The sequence below is a fragment of the Bidens hawaiensis genome, unplaced genomic scaffold (genome assembly GCF_021521415.1).
Source record: "Bidens hawaiensis isolate Kalapana, Puna unplaced genomic scaffold, B.hawaiensis_p1.1 tig00026434_1, whole genome shotgun sequence".
Lineage (NCBI taxonomy): Eukaryota > Viridiplantae > Streptophyta > Magnoliopsida > Asterales > Asteraceae > Bidens > Bidens hawaiensis.
The window spans coordinates 1-27118 of record NW_027494255.1 but is presented as its reverse complement, the minus strand read 5'-3'; the positions used below and the strand labels follow the sequence as shown (position 1 = coordinate 27118).

At 36.7% G+C, this 27118-nt stretch overlaps 2 protein-coding genes and 1 pseudogene across 2 annotated transcripts; all 3 read right to left on the bottom strand.

The window, feature by feature from the left end:
- Positions 1-256: 256 nt before the first annotated feature.
- LOC143573464 (calmodulin-like protein 3 pseudogene) lies at positions 257-1068 on the bottom strand (annotated as a pseudogene).
- A 3900-nt stretch (positions 1069-4968) lies between these two features.
- Positions 4969-8338, bottom strand: LOC143573463 (methyl-CpG-binding domain-containing protein 5-like). Its single transcript, XM_077058333.1, has 3 exons — positions 8004-8338; positions 5473-5583; positions 4969-5373 (listed from the first exon to the last, which is right to left on the bottom strand). The coding sequence occupies exons 1-3, from the start codon at positions 8298-8300 to the stop codon at positions 5143-5145; spliced, it is 639 nt and encodes a 212-aa protein (XP_076914448.1). The 5' UTR covers positions 8301-8338; the 3' UTR covers positions 4969-5142.
- Positions 8339-14658: 6320 nt separating this feature from the next.
- On the bottom strand, positions 14659-15490 carry LOC143573462 (non-specific lipid-transfer protein-like). The gene is made up of 2 exons (XM_077058332.1): positions 15079-15490; positions 14659-14729 (listed from the first exon to the last, which is right to left on the bottom strand). Exons 1-2 carry the CDS (start codon positions 15414-15416, stop codon positions 14720-14722), a joined length of 348 nt encoding a protein of 115 aa, XP_076914447.1. The 5' UTR covers positions 15417-15490; the 3' UTR covers positions 14659-14719.
- Between the last annotated feature and the right edge of the window lie 11628 nt (positions 15491-27118).

Sequence of the window (27118 nt, the reverse complement as noted above, 5' to 3'; positions counted from 1 at the left end):
TTTGTCATTTTTCTCCTCAAATAAACCTCAGTTCTAATTCTCAAGCCCCCAAGGGGCTGGGTAGGGGGGGGGGGTTCCCTCATGTGAAGGGCATACAGATGGACTTAACGACCAGACTTAACAGGATTAGTGAATTCGGGTTTAATTGCAAGTGAAATAAAACCATATGGACGAAAATCGCAAATTTAAAACTATTGGAATAAAACCGCATATTTGGACACACCACATAGTCGAAAATCGCATTTCACTCGATAATGAATAAAGAAATTAACACATTGAATACAACATTAATCTTACATCCCAAACAAAACCAAAATCAAAGAATAAACCAAATTCAATTTATATACAACAAAACAATAAATAATTAACTTTGAGCCAAATTAGCAAAACCACCTGCTCTCATCATCTCTTTAAACTCACTAAAACTAACCTTCCCATCACCATCCACATCCACCTTCATAATCATCCTCCTACACTCCTCCACCCTCCTCCCTTGCTTCAACCCCAACGACTCGAAAACCGCCTTCAACTCCTCAACCGCGATATACCCATCTCGATTCTGATCAAACACATTAAAAGCATCCATCATATCCTCCTCCTCCTCATTCTCATTCCCCTTACTCTCCATAATCACTCTATACAACTCACCAAACTCCTCAACATCCACACATCCATCACCATTTACGTCGATTTTCCCAATCATGTTCTCGAGTTCTACTTCCGACATGAATATGTGCATGCTTGTTAACGAGTCATGCAACTCGTGTTTGGTGATCCTTCCGTCTCCATTTTTGTCGAATATTTGGAATATGTGTTCCAATTCCTCCTGGTTCTTGCATGGTTGATCTGGCTGAACAACCTGCCGTGGACGTGACACATTGTTGCTGTTCACGTCCACGACGTTGTTTTGAATTTGTTCTTGATGAGTTTTTGATTTTGGAAAGAAGTGTTTGAGGGTTTTGGGGAGGATGTAAAGGAAAGTTGAGTAGATGAGGTTGTAAAAGATGAATATTCTTGAGTAGAAGGCAGGCATATTGTTATTTGTTGATAGCAAATAACAAATAAGTGTTTAGATTGTGAACATAATATGAAGATGTGAGTGGACTTTATAAAGGGAGTGAGTCCTAACTTTGTGGGAGTTGGGAAAATGTCTTTTTCTTGAAATTGGATCCGTTGGGTATTTATTATTATTATTATTATTATTATTATTATTATTATTATTATTATTATTTTAAAATTTTAAATGGGATCTCTTGACAGAGTACAATATAAATTAATTATTAATTTAATTTAATTTAATTTAAATTATAATATAATATAATGAAATAACTGAAGTGCAATGTTTATTCAAATTTTCGACAATCGAAACAAAATATGAAAATTTTTGTTTATATATAGAACTTACACACATGCACGTAAAACGTATGAATAGATTAATTTGATGGTTTTGTGTACATAATATACATATTTGTGTGTAACAAAATGAACCTTTTAGTATCATCATATCTTATGTATACATATAAACATATAGAAGGGGTTCGTTTTGATCAGATACAATAATATGTTGAGAATTACATCTGTATGTACCTTTTTATTATTTTTTTCTCTTTATTAATGAACTCTAAAAACAGAGTTTTAGAGTAGTTGTGTATTTTATATACAATCAGATTTTTTGGTTGTAAATATGTAGTTTTACAGTATTATATATGACAAGTATAGAATAAAAGTAAAAATCTTGGTTATAGTGAGATGAATAAATGGTGTCCGTGTTGTGTCAACTCGTAAAAACTCGTGACATGTCTCACGCAATTTTCGGTCCGTATAATTTCGGTAATATATACTTAACATTAATCTGTGTATAATTAATAATTTTATTCCGTATAATTTCGGTAATATATACTTAACATTAATCTGTGTATAATTAATAATTTTATTAGTAGAGATTTTTTTATTTGAGATATGCTTAAAAGTACTTGTAACTAATAATTAAATTAGGCACAAAATAAATAATAATGGTTGGGCAAAGCAAAGTGTGTCGTGGAGTGTGATTATTATTATTATTATTATTATTATTATTATTATTATTATTATTAGCTGTTTTGGTTTCGTGGTTCGGTCGATTGATAACGCGTTTTCATAATTATTATTGCCGTTTGTTGATATGGATTGGTTTCTATATTACTCCACCTTTTATGCCGATCTACCCGTTTTAATATCATTATTATATATATATTTTGGCAGTGGGATATAAATAATTGAACAATTTGTATATAGATCGATAATAATTTTATCTTTAAATATATCTATCAACGGTTCAACCTTTCGACTATTTTTCTCTCAACGGACCTCCGTTAGAAAACACTTAATGTCGTTTAGTGTTTTTCCGAATTTCAAACCTTTCGATCGGAAGAATGATACTAGTCGACTGATGTGAAACATATCTTGAAACGGTGATTCAATGACTTGATTTTTGTTAATTGAAAATTCAAACACCCGAATTGAAACATTGTTTCGTTGTTTGGAGGTAGTGTATATATATACGATTTTGAGTCGAGTAGGTGGTAGAGTATCTTGGTGTACATATGTGGGTGGATTTAAAATACGTTAATTAGTTTACATATATACGATTTTGAGTCGAGTAGGTGTGTGTGCGACGCCGATTTAAATTGTTGAAATACGCATCAAAATGAAACTTGATTGTACCAAATTTAGGCCAGTTGAGTATTACCGGGTTTTCAATACTGGATCACGATTCTAAGATTTTTGATAAACATAAGGAGTTATGTTTATCAAAAATCTTAGAATCGTGATCCAGTATTGATACAACTTGCACCTGAGAAGTAGTCCACTTAGAAAATAGAAAGACTTCTTTCAGTAAAACTCTTGTTTTTAAAAGCCTTTTCTGTATTCAATAGCATAAAGTTTTGCACAAGAAATAAAAAAAGTAACAAAAATAATATACTAATAACATTAGGAGCATTCTACAAAAACACAAAAAAGTTAAGAATACTATAGTTGATTGTATAAATACTCCTCACTACTGAAAAGAAGGACGAAGATGTTTCATGTGGTGTGCTTGACGACGATTTGGTGTATTTGGAAACTGAAAAATTTAGTGGTGGTTGAAAGAAAACCGACATCCATTCGACCATAAGTAGTGCGATTAGTGAAATAAAAACACTAAGTTTCTTGTGGGTGAAAAATAGATATAAGGGGCTAGGTTTGACATGGGAAGGGTGGTGCACTTTTAATTTTTAATCGAATGTAAAGGTGTAGCGGGAGGGATATGAATATTGGGTTGTGTTGTAATTGTGTTCTTTCACTGTATTGGTGGACGTGACGCATCTAGCATCTTGCTAGTTTGCGTGTTTTACGTGTATAATAATAAGTTTGGTTGGTCTTTCAAAACAAAATTACTATAGTTGATTATTTTTTAAACAAGTAAACAAACAAACAAGCTTTAGATAGATCTGAAATAGTTGGATGGGAATAAACTATTTACTTTTCTTCTATCCCAAAAAGATATAAAGAATGCTCTCGCTAAAATTGTCGGTTTCAAAACCTTTTCTTGACATTCAAAGTATATTATTCAATAGCATAAAGTGTTGAAGAAATCATAAAATAGCAACAAAAATAAAATAAGACCAAAAATATTAGGAGTATTCTACAGAAAAAGGTTAAAGAAAACTATAGTTTATTACTTTTAAAACAAAACAAAAAATAATAATAATAATGTACCAAAAAAAAAAGGTTAAAAGCAAGCGTGTTTTAGGTGGTGTGTAGAAGCACTTAACGGATCCTATAATATAAAATGTTGTTAAGGTGACTCCAAACAGCCGGCAATTAAGCAAACGACCGTTAAAATGGGGTCACGCGTGTTCCAAGGACTTGATTTTTTTATTTTTAAATTATTATTGTTTTTGCTTTTGTTTTGAGAAAATTAATGTAATACAAGTAAACGTTTAATAAATCGTTAAAACTTAGTGAGAAAGGCATAAACAAACTATACTTGACCTACTCGAGACCAACTTGTAAAAAACTTAAATCAATGAAAGCATAAACAAGGACGTCTCCAATAATCATGAAAAACTTTGGGCCGAAGGCGAAAAAATTTGAGTCTTAATTTATTTGAGCAATCGGGTTTAAACATTAAGAAAACATATTTTTTTTTCAAAAAAAATTATAATATAAAAAAATATCAAGCATATCGGAGTGTTGGGCTAGGGTCAGTCGACCATCCGGCTCTGCCCCATAGCCTTATTCAAAAAAAAAAAAAGAAGCCCTAGAAGCCACAGTTTCACTTATCAAGTTCAAAGAGGATTCCAAGCCTAAATGAGTTTATGTTTATATATTTTTATTTAACTTGTTAAATATATTGTTATACATGAAGTATAATAAAAATAACTATAAATAGTATGCATTATTTTATAATAAATTATAATTTAATATACATATAAAATAATTATTAACATATTTTAAAGTTTAAAAAGAAAAACATACAGGCAAGCCGAGCTTAAAAAAATACTCTCAAGTTAAGCCCGAATTAAAGCAAACTCAGACAAGGCCCATTTGCACCCATGAAGAATAATACAAAATGAAATTTTCCTAAAATTAGTTTTGAGTTTGCTTATTAGTTTAATTACTTGCCTGTTGGATTTTGAAAACATGTTATATTTTTATAAGCAAAAATCATTTCATAAACTTTAAACTAGAAAAATATATTTCAGTACCAGATAATCAGATAACCAGGTTTAAATAAGCAAAATCTCAAATAGGGATGAGCTTGGTACCGAACTGGTATCAAAAATATTCAGTTGGGGTACCAGTACTGAAGGCAAAATTTAAAAAAATACTGCTACCAGTACCAAAAACTAAAAAAACTGGTACCAATTCGGTACCGGTATCTGTTTGCTCATCCCTAATCTCAATCAAAACATCAACAAAAATAAGAAACATCAAAACCCCCCCTACCTCATGAAAAACAACATCAAACAAACATGTTGTATGCAGTCTAACATCTCACATTTCACTACTTTGTATCCAATCCAAAACACCATTCAAAAAACAAAAAAAAGATGACCACAAACATTTGCCTCAGATTTCACTAAGTCTATAACCAACTACTTGTACCCACCAACACATTTAACTTTTGCACACATGATCAAAAACCGACGCCCACTCTTGCTTAGTCGCAAGCGGTATGCTCCAATCACCGATACTCGGAGACCAAACATCATCCGTTGCATAGCTCAAACACCAACTAACTTTCTCCGGTGGATTCTTGAAGTCAAATGTGAAAGCAGCATGAACTTTCTTCCTTGCACTCGTTTTCTTTTTAGTAGCCGTAGAGTCCTTGTTAGCGCTCTTAGCAGTCTTAGCGCTCTTGGCACTCTGAAAAGTATTACAATTTGAGTATAAAATACAACTAAATGTAAATGAAAAATGTAAAAAAAATATTTTTAATTAGCTTACTGCGTCATCGGAACTTGGAGTTGATGGCTTCTTTCGCTTGCTTCCAGTTTCGAGAAAAGTCACCACTTCATTCTTTGACCGGAGGCGATGACCAGATGGTGAAATGTAGTACTGCTCAAAGTGGACATGCAAATTTTTTTTATTAGAATAAATATACAAACCTTATGCAAATATGTTTATATATGAAGCCAACTAAATAACAATTTATAGTTCTGAGATCAAGAATCACAAGCTGCACAAAGTTAAATTATGGGCCATACACGTTCTCGACTTTTAGATTTTAGAATTCAGAAAAAATATCTGATTAGCGTAACAAGTCAGATTCAGTTATATCTCTTGCAATCTGCGATCCGAGTGCTAAAATCTTCTGTTGGCATATACTCAAAACAATATCAAATGAACACTTTACATAATCAAAGATGTAACACCGATTCAAGCAAAAAATCAACACTAAGTAGAGCATTTAATTAAACCTTATTAACATCCTTTGCCAAAAAAACGACAGATACCTAAATGGAACTAAACACAACTTCATTAACCTAAACCGCCTAAAATCAAGAAAATTAACAAATAGACGAGTTAATTGTTTATGAGGGCATTTTATATAAGATTTCACTTACCGAGCTAATTAAAAATCTATCTTTTGTTATATATATTCATCATACCTATTACCGAAACCAATTAATGTCCCATCAAAACCAGAGAGAGTAAATCTATACCATGAAAAGTTTCACATGGTTAATTAACAAATGACGACTTCACTTCGAAAAGTGTCGCGCACTAGCGCACCTGTGGTGTAAACACGCTATTGGTAGACAGATAAAGCTATCTGACGTTACCAAAGTTACCAACAAAAGGGCAGTTTATCCATACACGCTACGTCATTAAACAGATCATGGTCCATCAATGACGTAACCGTGACGTGTTCAGAGAAAGTTCCTAGATTTTTATCAATCACAATAACTTTCCGCAAGATTTCGGCCAGCTTCTAATAAGATTCTGGACGAGGTAAATTATGTAAATTCCAGGCAAACAAGTCAAACATCCAAAAGTGGTCTATAACTAGCCTAAAACCCTAAATCTTCCGCAAATTTCGCACCCGTGCCTTCTCAGAGCAAGCTCAAATAAACTAATTTTGTATTCTATAAATCAACCATAAACTAATTACACATTCTATATAAAATGATTAGAAGCCATAACACGTATCTGCGCACAAACCCTAACAACATTGCTTAAATTCTGTGTTCAATTCCACAGATTTTTGTTAGATCGCATATATCTCTATTCTCAATACACGATCAAATATTTACTTTTTATTTATTATTTGTTATTTTTATCTTTTTGTAGTTATTTAAGTCAATATTCAAAATCAAATTAACCCAATAAAGCCCCTGACAAAACCTGTAGAGATTAGAGTCTGGTCTTGGTTCTATATCTAAAACTCTAAACCCGAGAAAACCGAAACCCGAAGAACCCCCTACTAAACCCCTAAATCTTCTCATAAATTCGGTATTCCATAAATCAACCTTTAAATCTAATTACGCATTCTAACACGGAGTATCTATAACTGTTCTTAATTCAAATATTTTTTATATTTTTTTATTTTTAGCATCCTAGGTCAAATACTCGAAACCTTAACTAACCCAACCTGAAAAAGCCTGAACCCGAAAACCCCAGGTCAGGTTTCGGTTCTAGATTTATAATTTTCAAATCCGAAAACCAACAAAAAGCCCTAAACCCTAAATCCTCTATTACTGACCCCGTCAAATACTCGAAACCTGATTAACCCAACCCGATTTAACAAAACCCGAACCCGAAAAACCCAAAAGAAATTAGGGTCGGGTTTCGATTCAATATTTAAAAGCCCTAAACCCTAAGCCAATTACATATTCAAACCCTAATTCCCAAAATCAACCACCATAAACATAAATCACCATACAATAATAATACCAACAATAAAAACAAATTGCCCTCGAAACCCGATTAACCCAACCCAATAAAACCCACGAGAAGAGTCACATTTCGGTTCGAGATTCCAAATTCTCAAACCCGAAAACCAACAAAAAAAGCCCTAAACCCTAAATACTCTGCTAATCCCACCTCATAAATCACCTAAATTAAAATTTTCCAAAATCAACCCGTTACAACCCGAAAAACCCATGCCGGGTTTCGGTTCAAGATTTAAAATTCTCAAACCCAAAAACCAACAAAAAAAAACCCTAAATCCTCAGCTAATCCCACCTCATAAATCACCTAAATTAAAATTTTCCAAAATCAACCCGTTAAAACGCGAACCCGAATAAAACCCAGGTCGGGTTTCGGTTCTAAATTTAAAATTACCCGAAAACCAACCTACAATAAAAACCCCTAAATCCTCTCTAATTAACCCTATAAACCATCTAAATTAAAATTTTCCTTAATCTACATTAACACAATTACACATTCAAACCCTAATTAACACGAATCATCATATAACAACAACAATAATAATAATAATAACAACTATAATAATAATAAAAAAAAATACCTACCCTGTCAACAGTGCCCAAAGTAGCCCCAGAAGTCCGTTTCTTCAAAATCATGGTCCAATCTTCCGGCAGCCACGCCGGGCGGCCATACTTCTGCAAAAGAGGATCTGGGTCGGTGTCAGTTTTGGCCGCCGTCTCTGGTTCCTTCGGATCGGCTGTAGTTCCGTTGTTCGGGTCGATAAAAGACCCGGATCCGAGAAGCGGGTCGGGTGTTGCAGGTGGGTCTTCGGGCTCCGACGGGTTAACGATCGGAGGTGGTGGTATGTCGTCGCCGGAGATGGGGGTGGTGGTGGTGGACATGGTGTGGATACCGAGAGGATGTGTTGGAAGTGATGAAGAAGAAGAAGAAGAAGAAGAAGAAGAAAAAGGTTTTATTTATAGGAGGGAGTGTGTAAAACATAACCTAAAAAAGAAGATATAATAAGATTTCAAATTTGTTAATTTTTTTTCTAAAAATGATATCATGTTTTAAAATGTGTGAGAAGAAATAGTGTTGTAAAAATCGGTAGGTGATTCTGGTGACTTTCAGACTGATATGGCAATGGTTAACGACTTTTTGCGACCTTGGTTAGGAGTAACGGTGAGCGGGAGACGAGTTGCTATAAATTGGGTTTGTGAAAATCGGTCTACACGGTCGAGTATTTGATGAGTAATCCTTGAGGACTCTTGGTAATTCTCGAGTACTCATAAATCATCGTCGACTAACCTGGCAATGCCTGACGAGTTTCCGAAACGTTGGTTAAAACTCAGAAATAATGGTGAGGAGGAAATGGGTTAGATATGCAAAACCAGTAAGATTTGTCACACTGTAACCCGTGATATAGGTTTATGTAATTTTATTAAAGAGTGATATAAAATTTGGAACCGATAATGGTGTTTGTCATGAAGCGTTGTAAAGAACAGTCGAGTACTTGATGAGTAGTCCTTGAAGACTCCCATAATTTTTGAGTACTCATAAATCCTCACTCGACTGACCTGGCAAAGTCTAACGACTTCTGTAACTCATAAGTACGGTGAGGAGGAAATGAGTTAGACCTGCAAAACCAGTAAGATTTGTCACACCGTAACCCGTGATATATACTATATTTTTTTGTTGTTGTTGAATAAGGTCAGTTATCATGTCTAACTTATGGAATATAATCTGGACTCAGGTCGAGTCCAGTTCTAGAAGCGAGGTTGAAAGAAAAGTTGTGAGACACAACTGTAAGGTAAATTGAATTAAGAATCTTGTTTAAAGGGGAGAATACCATTATGAGTATCTACTATAAAGTGTGTTGAAATGTGTTTGAATCAAATACCATGAACTATTAACATCAATGACTACATAAAGATAATTATACCAAATCAAGATCTAATCTAATTTTAGTTTGACTATATGAAAGTAAACGTTACATATTTTGTCTAAATTTGAAACTCATAATGGTGTGTTGGAAACGATGTTGTAAAAATCAGTCTGGGAGGTTGAATACTTGACGGGAAATCCTCGAGGACTCTCTTACTGTTTGGTTGGGAATTTGCAAATCTTCAGTTGATCGACCTGGCAACGGCTAGCAACTTCAAACCTTAGTCATAAGTAACGGCAAGTAGGAAACATGTCCAGTTCTAGAAGCGGGTTTTAAATAAAACACGTGACGCTCGAGTGTAAGTTAAATCGAATAAACAATCTTATCTTGTTTTAATAGGAGAAAATCTTGATCATTATCTACTATAAATTGTGTTTGTTTGAATCACATATGGTGAACTAGTAACATGAATGACTAAGAAACGGTAACTCGAATCAAAATCTAACCTATTCATCATGAAACTGATAGTTTGACTAGATGAAGGCCAATGTTAAAGATTTTGTCTCAATTTGCTGAATACGCGAAATCGGACCCATCAAACTCAATTAAGACCTGATTTGTGTACTTTTAGTCGATTCTGGATCCGAACATGTTGAAGATGAGTTATTGGGTATTGGGTAGGTACCGATATTGAAGGTAAAATTCGAGAAATATCGGTATCTGTACCGAAAACTGAAAGCTTGGTACCAAATCGGTACCTGTACCCGTTTTACTCATCCCTAGTTGTCACACCCCGACTTAGGGCCTAGGTGTGTGACCATAAGTTGATACCTATTTTGTAAATATATCAGAGTTTATGGGTTAATGTTAGCGGAAGACTTAGGTTGCATATAATATTAATTTACATTGAAAATTTTACTTGGGAGTTAAATACCCAAGTATCAGTTTATAAAATATATGTTTCATATTACAAGGATTTTATATCAAAACGGAGCCATCTTGTAACGCGCTTCTATCTTCATTATAGACTTCAATCCTTGCTATTGATACTAATGCTTAATTACCTGCAATGGGTTGGAAAAATACGTCAGCTATATGCTGGTGAACACGTATAACTCAATAAAACATTTTGAATGACGATTACAATACAAACATAGTTTTCTTGACAACCTCAACGGAAGCATTACTACTTCCGGTATATGTACCACTGCCCTGCACACATAACGGTATTCTCCGAGCCACACGGTCCTGAACAAAGAACTGGTCATGACCGTTTAAGCCCGCGACTACCTTGCCCTTGATTGATTGATTGAGCTTTAACAGTTATGTTTGGATCCAAACACATGTGTATTCGGTCTGAGTTGATTTTATTCTCTACTTTGTATTATAGCGTTTTAGAGATTGCATGATCTCATGTAGACATTGATTGACTCGTTTAAGACAAACACCCGTTCGTCTCATTGAGTATAAATATGTTTTGACTGATTGAAAAGGTTGACGTATTCACCTGTACCGTCGGTGTTGAAAACCTTGACTGATTGATTGATTGTGAATGATACTTAACCTATACATAAATAGGTTCGTATGAATGTTTTGGATAATGTTAAGCTATGATTGTAAGCTTAACCTTGAAATCGTTTATCTTTGACTGTGAATGAAAACACTTAATTTTTAAGTGACGTTTGATATAACATGCTTTGGCTTAATAGGTTCTAACACATTGGTAAGTTTCTCTAGGTAAGTAAACGGCTCCCTCGGTTGATTGAGATTTATACGAATTACTTTTCCTTAGGCAAGAATCTTACTACTAGTGATATCCCACTTACAGTTACTACATGCCCGTCAAAATATATCTTTTGTTGGCATTACTTCGCTATGAAGTAACATTTATGAAAACTTGATTGTGAATGTTTATAAAATACGATCAAGGTTAAAGGCTATAGCCTCGATTGATAGTCTAAGCTATAATTCAAATAACTTAAACATAACTCCTACCTTAATGCGGATACTTAGACTGATAATAAAAAAAGGCAGGATCTTGATCTACTCAATTATATGATTACTAGCTCGATTATAACTTCGTTTCTTGCACGAACTTCGAGAAAACAGTGCGTCGGCTTGTTATGGCAATGGGGCACGCCTTTCGAGGTTAAGTGTGTGTAAATGAAGGTGTGTTTGGGATGAGAAGACCTCAAACCCGTCACCCCCCTTTTATAGGCTGATTCTGGACCCCTTCGCGATACGCGATGGGTTCCTTGTCACCCGTCGCGTATCGCGGAGCCGCAATTTACGCCGCCTTATCTGGTGGTGACACGTGGCCTGTCATATTGTGCCACGTGTTGACACGTGGTTGGACACGTGTCCACTTACTTAGCCTAGTCATCTTGCTACGCGATGATCCCCTGGGTTGAGCCGTCGCGTATCGCTACACTGCCCAATTATGGGTTATTCTGCAAGGCCATCGCGCTACGCGATGGGCTTATGTTTACCTCGTCGCGTATCGGATGGGTGAAGTTTTCAAAATGATCAATTTTGGTCCTTATACTTAAAGTTAGTATATTTAGGCTCAAATTTAATAGGGTAAAGACGTGGTGTTACACTAGTCTCGGGTTAGATTGGTCTAAACGAGTATGGAGAAAAAGAGCGTGTTTACGCACCCTTAGAGCATTCTCAACCAACCACCTATTTTATGTGATGAGTGTTTTTATAATTTAGAGAGTGATTTAGGGTGTAAAAAGTTTTATATTTTAGAAAACACAATGATTTTTCTGTATATCTGAAAAAGTTACTATTCATGTAATATAATTTTTTAATATATTTTGAAAGTGTTTGTGAGTGAAAGAAAAAGAAATAGTAATGATAAAGGTATAAAAAAAATTATTTAATTGAAAAAAAGAGAAAAAGTGTGATGATTTTTAGTGTAATTTTATATTTAAATATAAAGAGTTAATGTGAATGCTCTTAGTCATAAGTTGACAAAAATGATGGAATTTGGGTTATTTTACATGTGTTGGTGTTGGTCTTTGCTAGTGTTTTAGACAGAACCAAAAATGACGTGATTTTTGCTTCAATACGTTTGTTTGAACTTCCAATTAACAAAAGTTAAGCCCTTTGGATCACTGTTTTGTAATTAAATTTTACATCAACCAATTTGTATTCTCCTTCCTATCAAAATCCCTAAAAAAGTAGTTTGAAATTCGGAAAAAAAGTATAACGCTGTTAAATCATTTTTAACAAGGGACCACTAGGGGCCAACTTTTTGAAATTTGAGACCGCCAGTCACAATAAAATAAATAAGAATTATTATTGGTCAATACAATAGAGATTATTAAAATCCAATAAACCTAAATAATTATGCTTCCAAACTTCCAACTCAGACATCCTTCTTCCATACCCCATCCTCACGGCACCCTGCAAACAATAACCATTTACCAGAGTAAATGAATATTAATATTTATATGTTCATGCAAGATAATAAAATATAAACAAGTAGACATGTACTTCAATATGCTCTTGGTATTTGTTAAATCCGTGCGACTGAATCGTCTTCACATTTGATGGTTCGGTGTAGGGTGGCGCATTGAATGGGCAGTGGCGGATCCATAAATTATTTTTTTGGGGGCGACATCGGGACTTAACACTAATTTTAAGGGGGGCGATCGGGATTTTCACATAAAAATAACACTAAAAAATAAAATTTAAGGTGGACGGCAGCCCCCCTTACCTCCTTAATAGGTCCGCCTCTGTGAATGGGTCAAGCTGCCAAGTTATACCTCATTTGATTCTGTACGAGAGATCATAGAATATCCTTCCAAGCTCAAAGGAAATAAGGTGGAATGTGAAGTAATTAAAGCGGTTATGTTAGTAACATATTGAACGATTTGGTTAACGAGAAACGAAATGATTTTTAATAATAAGGATTTCTCAATGACGAAAGTAATAAATGACATAAAAACCATGTCTTTCATTTGGGTGAGTAATCGAAACAACATATTGGTACTAGAATGGGAGAAGTGGTGTTGTTTTAACTTCGTTAACTTTTCTTTATAGTTCATTTACTTGTATGGGTTAGTTACTTATATTTGTAGTTTTTTTTTATTTCTTGTATCTTAGAGATCCTTGCTTCTTGCTTGTGGTCCTTTTTATTTTGCTTTTATAAAATTGGCCTTTCAAAAATAATAATAATAATAATTTGTTTGTAAGGTTGTGTGCTAGAAATGTTGTCTAAGGTTACAATATATAGGTGTGTTGGACCATGTATTTATGTGAAGTGGTGAACACGGGAAACCATTTCTCAGAGAATAAAAGAGAGTCGGTGTCAAAATTTTATAAGGGTTAATCAGGATTTTACGTTTTTAACAAACATTTGGTGTAGATCTGCCACGGCATAGGTGTACATGTATGAATGGATTAAAAGAAAGGGGTTGGTCTGGAGTTAGTTGGAAGTTGGGTTTAACATTGATTAGTTATAACTGACTACAGTTTTAATTAGATTGCGAACAAACCAACACTGTCATTGTCGACAATGTTTGACATTTTTATCATTAAGCAGGACCCATTTCTCTTAAATAAGGAAAGAAATTGCAATAAGAATTACTCATCTAGAATTGTCTGATCGGTTATTGAACAAGGCTCTTAATTATTCGGTTAATTGTTTTCATAGTGTTAGATTAAATGTATTTCTCTTTTTACCGGTCATAGGTTATTATATAAAAAAACTTCAAAAACACTTGTGAAATGAGCTAGTGGGCTCCACACACACACACACAATTATTTAATATGTTATTTTTACATCATCTAGTGGGAGATCAAGAACTCTTTTGTATTGTTATCATCAGTCTTCGGATGCCGATAAAACTTCTTTTCCCAAGTATGGCCGGTTCATCGAGTTCAAGTAAAACTCGTAATAAACCTATATACATTGGGGCGCTAAAAGCACGACGTGACAGTATATTCCGAATTTTATAATAATTATATTTTAAAAGCTATAAACAAAAGTAAAAAAAGAAGCTTAGGAGTACTACACATTTCAACCAAAACGATTGTACTATTGTAAACTAGTGGTATCAAAGTGTGCATAAAATATATTGTTTTTTTGGTTGTTGAGTGTGCTAGTGTCATTATGGACAAAAATTTAAAATATATATTTTCAAACATGTCTTGTAGTTATGATAATTAATGAACCTTAATATTTTTAACTTATAAAAAAATATAACTATTAATGTGTATTCAACACTTATATAACTTCAAAGTTCAAACGTGTCCATACGTGTAAATATAACAAGGATATTAATATAAAACCGAAGGAATTACAAATCAAAGAGTCAAAGAGACATACACAACCATACATATATGTCTTCTTATAACAAAACAGTGGTCTTTTATTTATCATATGTAATTATGCTTCCAAACTTCCAACTCAGACATCTTTCATCCTCACTGCACCCTGAAAAAATAAATATGCAAAACATAAACTAAGAGTACTAGGAAACTTTGCAATTGTGACCGAAAAATCGTCGTCAAAATTAGCGACTGGTTTCCTACTGAAATCAATCATAACGGTTGCATGTTTAACGACAGGATCAAAATCCGGTCACAAAACTTGCAACCTCTTGATTTCGTCTCAATTCAGTCGCAATCAATTGATAAAAGATATATAAAATAGAAAAATAAAATTTAAATAACAATAGAAAAATATGTAGCTTGCAAAAGTACATGCATACACGTCTTTTAATAATAAATTGAAGTTTAAATTTAAATTAATAGAAGCATATATATGTGAAGTGCGAACATACTTGGTGCAATCAGTGCTTGGGCTAATTTTGTAAGGGATGCTGACACCACACTTTCCAGGGAGACTGGCGGCATTCCCGGCGTTGATGCTAGACGAGTAAGCACTCTTTAAGCATTTACACGCCGCCTGGCGATCTGGTGTTGTGCTAGCCAAGCTATTGAGTCCTTTTACCCCAGTGCAACATGCAGGTGGCACGGCCCCACCTTTTGTTAGGTAGCCCAAGCATGGGGCCAGTTTACTGGCCACCTGGCCACATGTAATGGCTGCATCCGCATAGGGTGCAACCACCACCATGCAAGCTACCACCACACATAAAAACATCATTACCATCCTTGCCATTTTTGAAGTTGTGGGAGAATAATTATGTATTTGATCTTAATGTGTATGATTGTAAGGTTGTTGGTGCTAGAATATGTTGCCAATGGTTGCAATTTATAGGGGTGTTGGTTTAGTATTTCAGTATATGTATGTAGTATATGTATGTGTGTATTATATGTATGTGTGTATGTGTATGAATGAATTAAAGGAGAGTGTCGGTTTGGAGTGAGTTAGTTGGAAGTTGGGGTTAAGTGTGTAACATTAATTAAGTGAACCCCAACTAATAAGTTGATGTTTGATTTTCACTGGTTTATTTTTTTTAAACGATCAATAAATACATAATTGTTTAGGTACGGAGGGTGACCCAATGGCAAATAGTCATAGCCAGCTGACTCAACTTAGCCATACGAAGCTCTTAAGCGCCTCCAAGTTATCTTCAGTTTCGGGGAAACCCACCTGCCCACTGATGGTAAAACTTGGACGCTCTCTGGATTGAACTGGAGATCACAATATTCTCTTATGGAGCTACCCATGCTCCCTGTAAAGTGTTGTAGGTGAGGTTTAACTTGGGTCTCTATTGAGAAACTCAAGTTTCCTACCACTACACCACATTGGAAATGACGGTTTATCTTATAAACTCAACACTGTCAAGATTGTCGACCATGTTTGACATTCTCATTATCAATTTCAATTCGGCTCAACTCTCCTTTATTGTAACAATATTCCGGGTCATGATTTGGAGCTTATGGAAAGCAAGAAACAAAAAAGGTGTTTGAAAATGTAAACACATGTCCGAACAATATTTCGAAACAAATAAAGATTCTAAGTTTTTTTTAGGCAATTTCAAGATCAAAGATATTAGGGGTGGATTGGGAAAAATGACGTAAATTCGATGTGATAAACTTGTAACTTTATATCTTTTAATGTTTTATTGAGGTGACTAGATATTTACCGACCCTTGTTTTTTTTTATATATAATACCACTTTTCAAAAATAAATAACTAAAATTCAACTACTCGATATTTCTTAAAATAACGAATTTGAAAACAAAAATAGCATTTTAACTATTACTCGGTGTTGGCTCAAGATTTCAAGGGCCTAAAGCGTAAAAAAATTTGGGGTGCATTTCGTGAAAGAAATTATTTTGCTCTCAATAGTCGACACGTAGTTGTGGTAGAGGTGTAAAAAAACCCGAACCCGGAACCGGACCCTAAAAAAAACTGGAACTGGTTTTTTATACCCGGATTTTTAATACCAGAACCCGTACTCGACCCTACTCGTAGGGTACAGATATGGTATGCATTTTAGTAACAAAACTTGTACCCGAACCGGACCCGATTTGTACTCGGTAATACCCGAAACCCATACCCGGAATCGGGTTTTTCCAATACCCGAAATTGGGTTTTTCAAATATCTGATCTATACCCGATAAAATAGAAAATACCATAAAAATACCCCTAAAGAGTGCAACTCCTAAAAATTCTAATCTATACCCGAAAAATATCATTTTAACCATCACTTGGCGCATGTTTAATTTTGAGAATTTTCCTATTTAATTCGTTGTTCTATTATTGTCTGGTGTGGTGGTTGATTTGTATTGTAAACTTGTACCTTTACGAGCTCCTTGCAAGTTGCAACTAGCAAGTTAATGATATCGGCCTTTTCAAAAAATAAAAGAAACGAAAAAAAGTATAAACTAATAAAAAATAAATAAATAACTATAAGCTAAATTTCAATTCATGATACATGTAGTTATATTAAAAAAATGAATCATTAAATAGGTTATACTCGTTTATATAGGTAAGAATTCTAAAAAACTCTTTAAAAATTGAGAACCAACTTAAGCCATAAAAAAAACCTCTAAAAATTATTTAATAAAACAATAAAAACAAAAATTTTTAAAAAGTAAAAAAAAACAAATTCTTATATTTCATTCCGGTTTCATAAAAAAACTTCGTAATATACACATGTGTATAATTTCATTTAATATCTAGTTACGTAATATACACATATGTATGTTATCATTCACCTTAAATTGTACATATGTGTATAAAAAACATGTATGTACATATATGTACATATTATACATATGTGTATAATTTAACTAAACCGAGACGAGGTTTTTTTATGAAACCAGGATGATAAATAAGAATTTTGATTTTTTTTACTTTTGCATTTATTTATATTTTATGATTTTTTTTTAAAAATTTTTGAGTTTTTTATGGTCTAAATTGGTTCTCAAAATTATCAATTAGTTCTCATACGATCCTGATCCTAAAATAATATTGTATATGTATTTACATAATATATAGACTACTTGTGTTAGATTTTCTCTTTCACACACGAGTTACTAGTCACCATATGATGATGATAAATCATTTTGTTTTCAAATATCTATTTAACTTCAAATGATGTTCAATAAAAAAATATGAGTTCTATTTTTACTTAAAAAATAATACGAAATAAATGTTAAATAAAAAAAAAGATATTAGCCGTTTAAAACAACACAGACAACTTCAAATGGTGTCCATTTCTCTTATTAAAAAAAGTTGACATATAGAGATCGAAAATGCCAAATGAAAATGGTCTTTGAATTGTGCGTACATGTGTATTTATGGCTCAACCATCATCACTAAAAAAGGACCATTTAGGCTTGCAAATGACATCACAAAAGTTCGTTAGAATTCTACACTTAAAAAAAGAGTGGTGGGTGTTGTTGCGAGGATTGTGCGGGTTGGGTGCCACCTCAATCGATATTGTTAAGGAACACCGTCTCATCCCATGCGGTTTTGATGCTGTATGGGGCTCGGGATCCACATTAGGATGTTGGTGATTATGTCGTCGTGCAATGACTAGTTAAAAATAAAGTACGCTAAATTCAAAAACAACATAAATATCAATAACACAACAATATTTTTACACATCAATATTCATCTTAAACTTTAGTGTTTTACACTTCTATTATATCGGTTTTATTTTAGTCGAACAATTCACTAAATGTTCTATACTTCTTTAACTAATCCTACAAAAACATTGCTATGAAGTAAAATACAGTTTGCACTCAGCAGACAGTCTTTTAGAAAGTCAAAGACGTAAAAACATTGGAAGCTAGATTTCCATGATACAAGTTTGGGGCATGAAATTAAAGATCACATTCATGTTTTTGGGTTCTTTGACATATATATTCATTTTAATCGGGTTTGGTTTCTTTTCTCAGTTAAGCCGATTTTAATCAATTCTTTTATTTGGTAGACGAATGGTTTGTCTTCATCTCACCTCTCTAAATGGTTATCAATAGCTATGCTATGACGAGGGTTTTCAGAGATACGTTTTCTTTTTTGTTTGCTTATGGTACTCTTAGCGAGAGATCGATCGATCTGAATACATACCAGAAAAGGAATGATTATGAAGCATATAAGTTATATAACCACATTATTTGAATTCCAAGAGACGTACACAACAATATATACATCTTCTTGAATATAAAACAATTTTTTTTATTTGTTGTAATTTGTTTATTATGCTTCTAAACTTCCAACATCTTTCTCTTCACTGCACCCTGAAAAAAAAAAAGAAGCATTTACCACATTAAATGAAAACAAATTTGTATGAAAAATGATAAAAATGTTTATTTGACCAGCCTTTTCTGATAATGTCCACCCTCAATCTTGTCGACCCACACACTTTTTAATCGTTACCGGACTAGATTTTCAGCCAACCAGATTCTGGCACTTGTCAAAAGATCTCGTCAGACCCAGAAAAATCTCGTTGGAAGCCAAAAATTACTCGAAAAACAAGAAAAATCCCGTCAAAAGAAGAGAAAACCCAGTCGAACATTGAAAAATTTCATCGAACTTCTAAAAAATCATGTTGGAAAGCCATAACAATCTCGTGACATAATCCGGCTGGTTAAAATTCTTGTCAAGTAATGATGTGGTCGATGGCTTTAGGGTGGACATTTTAGGGATTAGTTGGTCGAATGGACATTTTATTTACTTTGACCAGTCAAATGAGCATTTTAGTCTTTTTCTCAATATTGTATGGTTGTATGCATATACTAAAAGCAACATATATATGAGAACATACTAGTTGCAGTCCTCGTTCGGGCTGATCGTGAAATTGAGGTTCACACCCACACAAATCGGGGAGTTCAGCTGCGGCTCGTAAGTTGATGCCAGAGGGTGGCAGTAGCCGTAGCCTTTGCACAGGCACATGCAGCCTCACGATTGATGGTTGACACTCTTGCCATTCCACTGCAACACGCGGGTGACGGGTCCCCCCCATCATTGGTTAGGAAGCCAAGGCATGGGGCCAAGTCAGTGGCCACTTGAGCACAGGTAGATAGACCCTGGTTGAGCCTTTGCATTGGGTGCAACCACCAACATGCAAGTTAGCACTACACCTACAAACATCATTACCATCCTTGCCATTTTTGAAGTTGTTGGAAACTTATGTTTTTTTTTTGTATGATTAAAAGGTTGTTGGTGCTAGAAAATGTTGTCCAGGGTTACAATTTATAGATCCATGTCTATGTGTGTATTAATGAATATTAGGAGGGGGGCCGGTCTAGGTTAATTGCGGTTCCCTTAGCCGGGATGCCGGGTTCATCAGTGAACTTGCTATGAAAAGGGCTTCGCGAGCTGTGGAGTTGATGAGCTATCTCCCGCATTTGCGGGACCCTCAATGCGAGCTCCTTTTGCTCCGCTCATGTATGGGAGTTGGAAAGTTGTTGTTTGGTCTCAGAACATGCCAACCTGTGTATGTAGGGGAAGCAGTTTCTGTGTTTGACAATGGCCTTCGGGGGGCGATTGAGGACATCGTGGTTTGTGGTGGTCCCTTCTTTGGAGATTTTCAATGGAGGTTGGCATCACTTCCGACTCGTTTTGGAGGTTTGGGTTTATGTTCAGCTTCAGACGTTTCTACTTATGCGTTTGTGGCCTCGAGGGCGCTATCTTGGAATTACAAGACCACATTCTTCGAGGTTGTGGTATTGATGGGTTTGACTCCGATTATGGGAGTGCGATAGATCGGTTGCACATTTCACTTCCCGATTTTGACATTAGCGGTTTCTCTAATAAAGACACCGCCCCCCCCAAAGCCCAACATGCTTTGGCGAGTGCCCCTTTATAGTGGAATCATCAAGAGTTTGGAAATGAAGTTTGATTTATCCCCTCGTCAGAAAGCGGTGTTTGAGTGTCTTCGGGCTCCCCGGGCTCAAGATTTCTTAAGTGTTCTCCCTATTGAAGGATTGGGCCAACATATGTCGGCTTTGGAGTACCGGGCCATCCTGAAGTATCGGTTAATGATCCCTTTGTTTCCGGTAGATGAGCCGTGCTCGGTTTGCCGTAAGGTTTGTTTGGATTCTTTTGGCGAGCATGCGGTTCACTGCAAAGAGTTGCCTGGGTTTAAGTACATGCATGATTTGGTGAGGGATGTTCTATGCGATGTTCTTAAACGAGCCGGAATTTTCGGCTAAAAAGGAAGCCCCCGTAAACTTTCTTACGGATCCTCAAGAAGGAAGATCTACATTACGACAGGCCGATATACTTGTTTTTGGGTGGGTAGGGGGAAAACACGCTTGTGTCGACCTCACAGGAGTGTCCCCTCTTGTTGGGATTAGGGACACTGAATTTGTAGCATGCCAGGCAGCATTGAAGGCGGCATCGGGCAAGGTTGCCAAACACGAGAGAGCTTGTTTGGAGAATCAACTCGTGTTTATCCCCTTCGCCTTTGACACTTTTGGTTTCTTAGCTCCGGATGTCATGGACCTTTTGAACAGGGTTCAGAAAGTTGTGTATAGTAACGTATCAGTCCATAAGAATCAAAACTTTGTTTTTAGTCGGATTGGGTTTGCTATCCAAAAGGGGGTTGCGGCGCAGCTTGTTGCCCGCTTACCTGCCACTTCATTGTAAATCGTTTGGATGTTTCTATGAAATATAAAAGTTGCAATGTTAAATAAGTGAACCCCTAATCTCGTTGACATGGGAGGCCGGCTATATATATATATATTACGAAAAAAAAAGCGTATTTGGGATGAATGCGTGTTCATCGCCTCAACCTCTTTGCCCTTGAAACTAGGGAAAAGATCGGTATAATACCTATAACAGGCCAACTCAACGTTTTTGGAGACCTAAAGCCTAATAAATTGTTATGGCCGTTTTCAAAAGTGATTTGATATAAGCCTTCCTCCTTTACCCGGGCTTGGGACCCGACAATAATAAACTAAAAGCTTATAGTTGGCGGAGTTAAAAATGATAGGTACAATACTGATACTTCGCAAATCGTGATACGCTTAGTAATGATACGGTTTAAAGAATTATTTTAGATATTAAATATAGGTAATCTCATCTAGTGACCGCCTTCAGACCCCCTTAAACCAAATGTTGCAAATGAACCAACTCACTAAGGTTACATGTTCAGACTCATTTTTTTATTATCAATTTCGGCTCCTCTATTAGAATACGACGAGAAATGTAACAACATTTTAACCATTTCTGGCAGTTACTTATTTCCGATAAAATTATATAAATCATCCCTATGATTTATATAAGTTTTAATAATTAAAAAAAAAGTCTTTGATAGCAACTTGTTGTATGAATGGTGCATTAGCCGGTTCCAATTTCGGTTTGTTTACAAAACTAATCCTATTAATACTCTGTGAAGAAACACTAAGTTACCCCGGCAGATTATGGATAATCTTAGGGTCAAGTAGATGTTTCCCACGAGGGTTAGGTCCGGCAAAGATGGCTATTCTTCTGTTGACCTGCAAAACAGACACCCGTGAACTCGTCACTGAGAAGGGGGGGGGGGGTACCCTCCTTGTGACCACCCTCCGGCGTGAGAATCAGACTAGATTGCTCTGAATATAAATGTATATTAAGAGAAATGGCTAGAGCAGATAAGATATGTGATGGTATAAGATAGTATAAGATAAGATGTGATATCCATACCGTTCCAAGGTGTTGGAGTATTTATAGCCGAAGGTAGGTTTCCAAGTAGGTATAGCCAGCTGTATAATATTCCTTTTCTACCACCTGTGGGCTACGCACGTGCCGTGCTGGTGGTTGGTGGGTAGGCAGCGGCTGATAGTGACATGGCCGGCTGGTCGGGCAAAAAGTCAGAATTCGAGATTTTAAATCAACAATTCCAAATAAAAAAAAACGACCAGGAAGACGCAATAGAATTCTGGGAGAACATTCCATATGCACAAAAATCAAGAAGTGTTCTGTTACTAGCTCAATCAATTTTTAGAAGATATATTAAATTACCCTTATTAATAATAGCTAAGAATATCGGCCGTATTTTATTGAGGCAATCTCCGGATTTTTAGTTCAAATTAATGACGTGTTGAAACTAATTCATTCCGTGTTAAAAATTTTCGAATAACTTTCTGACTTCTTAATTTATTTATTACTTAATTTATATTTATTTATTTCTTAATTTATTTATTATATGTTAAATTTATTTACGATATGGATATGTAATGAGTTTTCTATATATCGATATCTCCAATTTTCAGTCCAATCAAAAAAAGAACTTGTACTATTCCTTTTCCACCAACTGCAGGCTATGTACGTGCCACGATGAGGGTTGGTGAGTAGGCAGCGGCTGATAGTGACATTTTGTACTAGAGCGTGCTCCTCGTCGTACTGTTGTTAGTGAGCTGTCACCCTGTGATGGGCTGCTTTGGTCAGATCTTGTCTATTTTGTCCATACCTTGGCAGGTATAGTACAAAAGATCCTCTAGAAGCGTACGGGCTGGCTCATTTGGGCAGGAGTATTCCCGCCTTGCTCATTCCTTCTTCAGGTGACATTACTGAATTATTGAGAGTTAGTGTCTTGTGCGTGTAGCCTTACTATTAGTGAGGGTAGCCTTCCCTGATGGCTTGTATCCGCAGCTGCGGGAACTGGCGGGGTACTCACCATTGGGAGGCTTTTCCTGCGGGAACAGCTTGCGTACTGCGCGTAAGGTCTTCATCTCTCTGAGCATGGTGGGTCCTGCGGAACCAGTTGGTCTTTGTGCAGACGTCCCTCTTCAAGGTGAGTCTTGCGGGTCCAACTGGGCTCTGCTGGGACCTACCTCTTCAAGTCCCCCAGTCCAATGTTCTTCTCATGAATTGTTAATAAGTGAGGTAAACTTTTGGACTTAAGCAAAGGGTTTTTAAAAGGGTTTTTAGTTTTAAGGTTTTCCGTGGGGATTCTTCCCGCGTTTTCCTAATGTCACGTGCAGAAATTCCCGACTTTTCTGCTTGATCTTTGGGTATGATGCGGGTAGGTGTGTAACCTCCTCGCAAGTCAGGAACGTTGAGTTTCACTTCTGTAGATTCTCCACGAGGTTTTGGTAGTTTTAGGACATAGTGATCAATTATGTTAAACAACCAATTCCATCTTGGAGCTTCAAACAATCTAGTTCTCAACGTTCCCGCTATGCGGGGATGTTATTTCCCTTTCCACAAGCATGGCCCAGAAGATCCTTCTTGGTTTTAATTCCCTGCAAGTGCTAAGTATGTGAAGGGTTTTGCCTTGACACTGTACCCGCACTCGTCTTATAGTTACTTGACTTCCAAGGTATTCTTGGCTTCAATTCCCTGCAGGTGCTAAGTATGTGAAGGGTTTCGCCTTGACACTGTACCCGCACTTGTCTTACGGTTTCTTGGTTACCAAGGTAAGGGGGTATAGTCCCTCTTATTTTTGAATCTTTGAATCTTTTTGACTTGCTTTATAAACGTTATATGACTTGCTCATGCATATTATAGTTTAATTTGGCACTTGTTTTGCCTCATAAACAATATATGATTCGCTCATGCATACTTTAGTTTAACTTAGCAATTTTCCAAGTGTTTTGAATAAGTTAACCTTTCGACGCGTGGTTGTTAATAGGTTAGTATTTAGTTTCCTCTATCATGATTGTGCGGGTAGGACCGTCACTTTCATTTAGTGGGATGACCAAACTTCACATATAACTGACCTGCGTGAAGGTTTTCCTCATCTTTTTAGAAATTTTCTAAGTGTTTTGAATAAGTTAACCTTTCGACGCGTGGTTGTCAATAGGTTAATGTTCAGTTTCCTCTATCATGATTGTGCGGGTAGGACCGTCACTTTCATTTAGTGGGATGACCAAACTTCACCTATAACTGACCTGCGTGAAGGTTTTCCTCATCTTTTCCTTAGAAATTTTTACCTTTTTTTGTGTTTATGCGGGTTTTGCCGCCTTCCACACGCAACGACTTACTTCTTTCCATATTTATCCGGTGAATACGGCATATCAGTCTGGAAAGTTCATAAGTATAAATGTAAGACCATCAGCGTCAATGTGATTTGGAGAATCATTTCCATTAGAAGTGGCTCTAGGCATTTTCTTTACAAGTTTGAATTGATCTACATGCAGCCTGTGTAATTGAGCTCCCTTCCATGTTCTTGGGATGGGGGTGTCATAGAGCCTTTCGAGCCGATATGCACCTGGTTCGGAATCTCGTTGTTTACGAAGTATGTAGTCTCCAACATTGAAGCTGCAGTTTCATTCATGTTTTCCCCAACTGGGGTTCTACACGCATTAGCCTGCTTAGCGTCCATTACGCCACGAGGTGAGTTTCCCATTTCTGACGAATGCTTCGACGACGTCCTTCAAGGATACGCATTCCTCCGTGGTATGGCCTTTTGTCCTGTGAAAGTCACAGGATTTGCTCTGATCAGCGTTGTGACGTTGTCGGATTATTGGAGTCTTTGGCCATGGGAGCCTCTCGGTGGCAAATATTTCGGTGACGCTTTTGGTGAGTGGCGTCCATCTGGAGTTCCGGTTCGACGACTGCATGTTATCCCTTCCGCCTAACCGAGGGTGCGAGCCGGATGAGGTGTCAAAGTTTACCCTTGACTGCCAAATACCAAGCTTCCTCGTTTTGTTTTGCCGGGCGGTAAGGACTTTGTTTTCTCTTGTTTTTTGAGTGTAGAGGTTTGTGCTCTGGGGAAGATCTCTACCCAGTTGCTTTTCCGTTCTCCGCGAAGCGTTTAGCTGCTGTTATGATGGCATCCCACGTGGATGGCTTGCCATCTTTACCCGTTAATGTGCGGATGAGCTCTGGGTCTTCCGCGCCCTGGATGAAAGCAGCGCAGACAAGATCTTCGCTAATAGTGCCCAGACTTAGCTTCTTTGAATTGAAGCGCGTGATGAAGTCTAGTAAAGACTCATCTTCCTCTCGGATGCAGTTGAGGATCGTCCATTGCTCTTCGGTATACTTTCTTTGTTGACTGAAGTGTTGGCTGAACTTTTGCTGGAAGTCTGCCCAATCGTAGATGTGGTGGACCGGTAGACGGTCGAACCACGCTCTAGCTGCCCCAACAAGCGTCATTTGGAACATGTAACACCACGTGGGTTCCGTCCAATTGCTGACGGTTGCCCCCGCTATGAATCTGTTCAAATGATCGTCTGGGTCCAGATATACCATCATATGTGCCTATGTTGGACATTTGTTTGGCACTTTTCGGGGCAATCGCTTCCGCAATGTCCCTTGCAAATTTGGACGTTCCCGCATTTGCAACAGTTGGTCTGAAGGTTTTAGAGAAGTCACGGTGGGTTTCCACCCGCGTTTTTTGGTTTAAAAGGTTTCTCCAAAATTTCTTCTGTGGAAATCTGCTTGTTTACGCTTCCCTTTCGCCTTATGGCGCTGGTTTGCGTCACTGTCGGATTCTTCCCAATCTTTATCATACTCGTACTCATTACTCATGTTGAGCTGTTGTCGAGTGCTTCCGAATTCGTCAGCCTGTTGGAGTGAACGTAAGCGTTCATCCAACTCAGCTTGGAATTCCTTCTGACGTGCTTCCGCCCACGCTTTAACTTGATCAAGTGTTTGGCGGGGGAGCCTCGTCTGTTGTCTCTCCAACTGGGTATCGGTGAATCCCAGGGGAGGATTATTTACTGCACTTGCCCCGCTTGGGTAACCGGGGTAGTGTTCGTAAAAATTGTGTACTTGCCGGTGTTCCCCCCCAGTAGCTGGGGTTGTGGTTACCGGAGTTTCTTGGTCACTCGTTGGCCTTGGCACCGGAGTAACCTTAACCATCTTTCCAGAGGTTTTGAAAAAACTGAAAAAGATTTAGTTCTAGCTTTTATGCACGGATGCCGCCAATGAAAAAACACTAAGTGACCCCGGCAGATTACGGATAATCTTAGGGTTAAGTAGATGTTTCCCACGAGGGTTAGGTTCGGCAAAGATGGTTATTCTTCTGATGACCTGCAAAAGAGACACCGTGAGCTCGTCACTGAGAAGGGGGGGGGGGTACCTCCTTGTGACCACCCTCCGGGCGTGAGAATCAGACTAGATTGCTCTGAATATAAATGTATATTAAGAGAAATGGCTAGAGCAGATAAGATATGTGATGGTATAAGATAGTATAAGATAAGATGTGATAACCATACCGTTCCAAGGTGTTGGAGTATTTATAGCCGAAGGTAGGTTTCCAAGTAGGTATAGCCAGCTGTATAATATTCCTTTTCTACCAACTGTGGGCTACGCACGTGCCGTGCTGGTGGTTGGTGGGTAGGCAGCGCCTGATAGTGACAGGGCCGGCTGTGTACTATTCCTTTTCCACCAACTGCAGGCTATGTACGTGCCACGATGAGGGTTGGTGAGTAGGCAGCGGCTGATAGTGACATTTTGTACTAGAGCGTGCTCCTCGTCGTACTGTTGTCAGTGAGCTGTCACCCTGTGATGGGCTGCTTTGGTCAGATC

Bases quoted from the DNA above. Each gene is read 5' to 3' on its own strand.
- LOC143573462 (XM_077058332.1), bottom strand. From the start codon at position 15,416: ATGGCAAGGATGGTAATGATGTTTTTATGTGTGGTGGTAGCTTGCATG.
- LOC143573463 (XM_077058333.1), bottom strand. From the start codon at position 8,300: ATGTCCACCACCACCACCCCCATCTCCGGCGACGACATACCACCACCT. The intron at 5,584-8,003 runs GTAGGTATTTTT...CACTTTGAGCAG, and splicing joins CTTTGGGCACTGTTGACAGG to TACTACATTTCACCATCTGG. The intron at 5,374-5,472 runs GTAAGCTAATTA...AAGAGCGCTAAG, and splicing joins CTCCAAGTTCCGATGACGCA to ACTGCTAAGAGCGCTAACAA.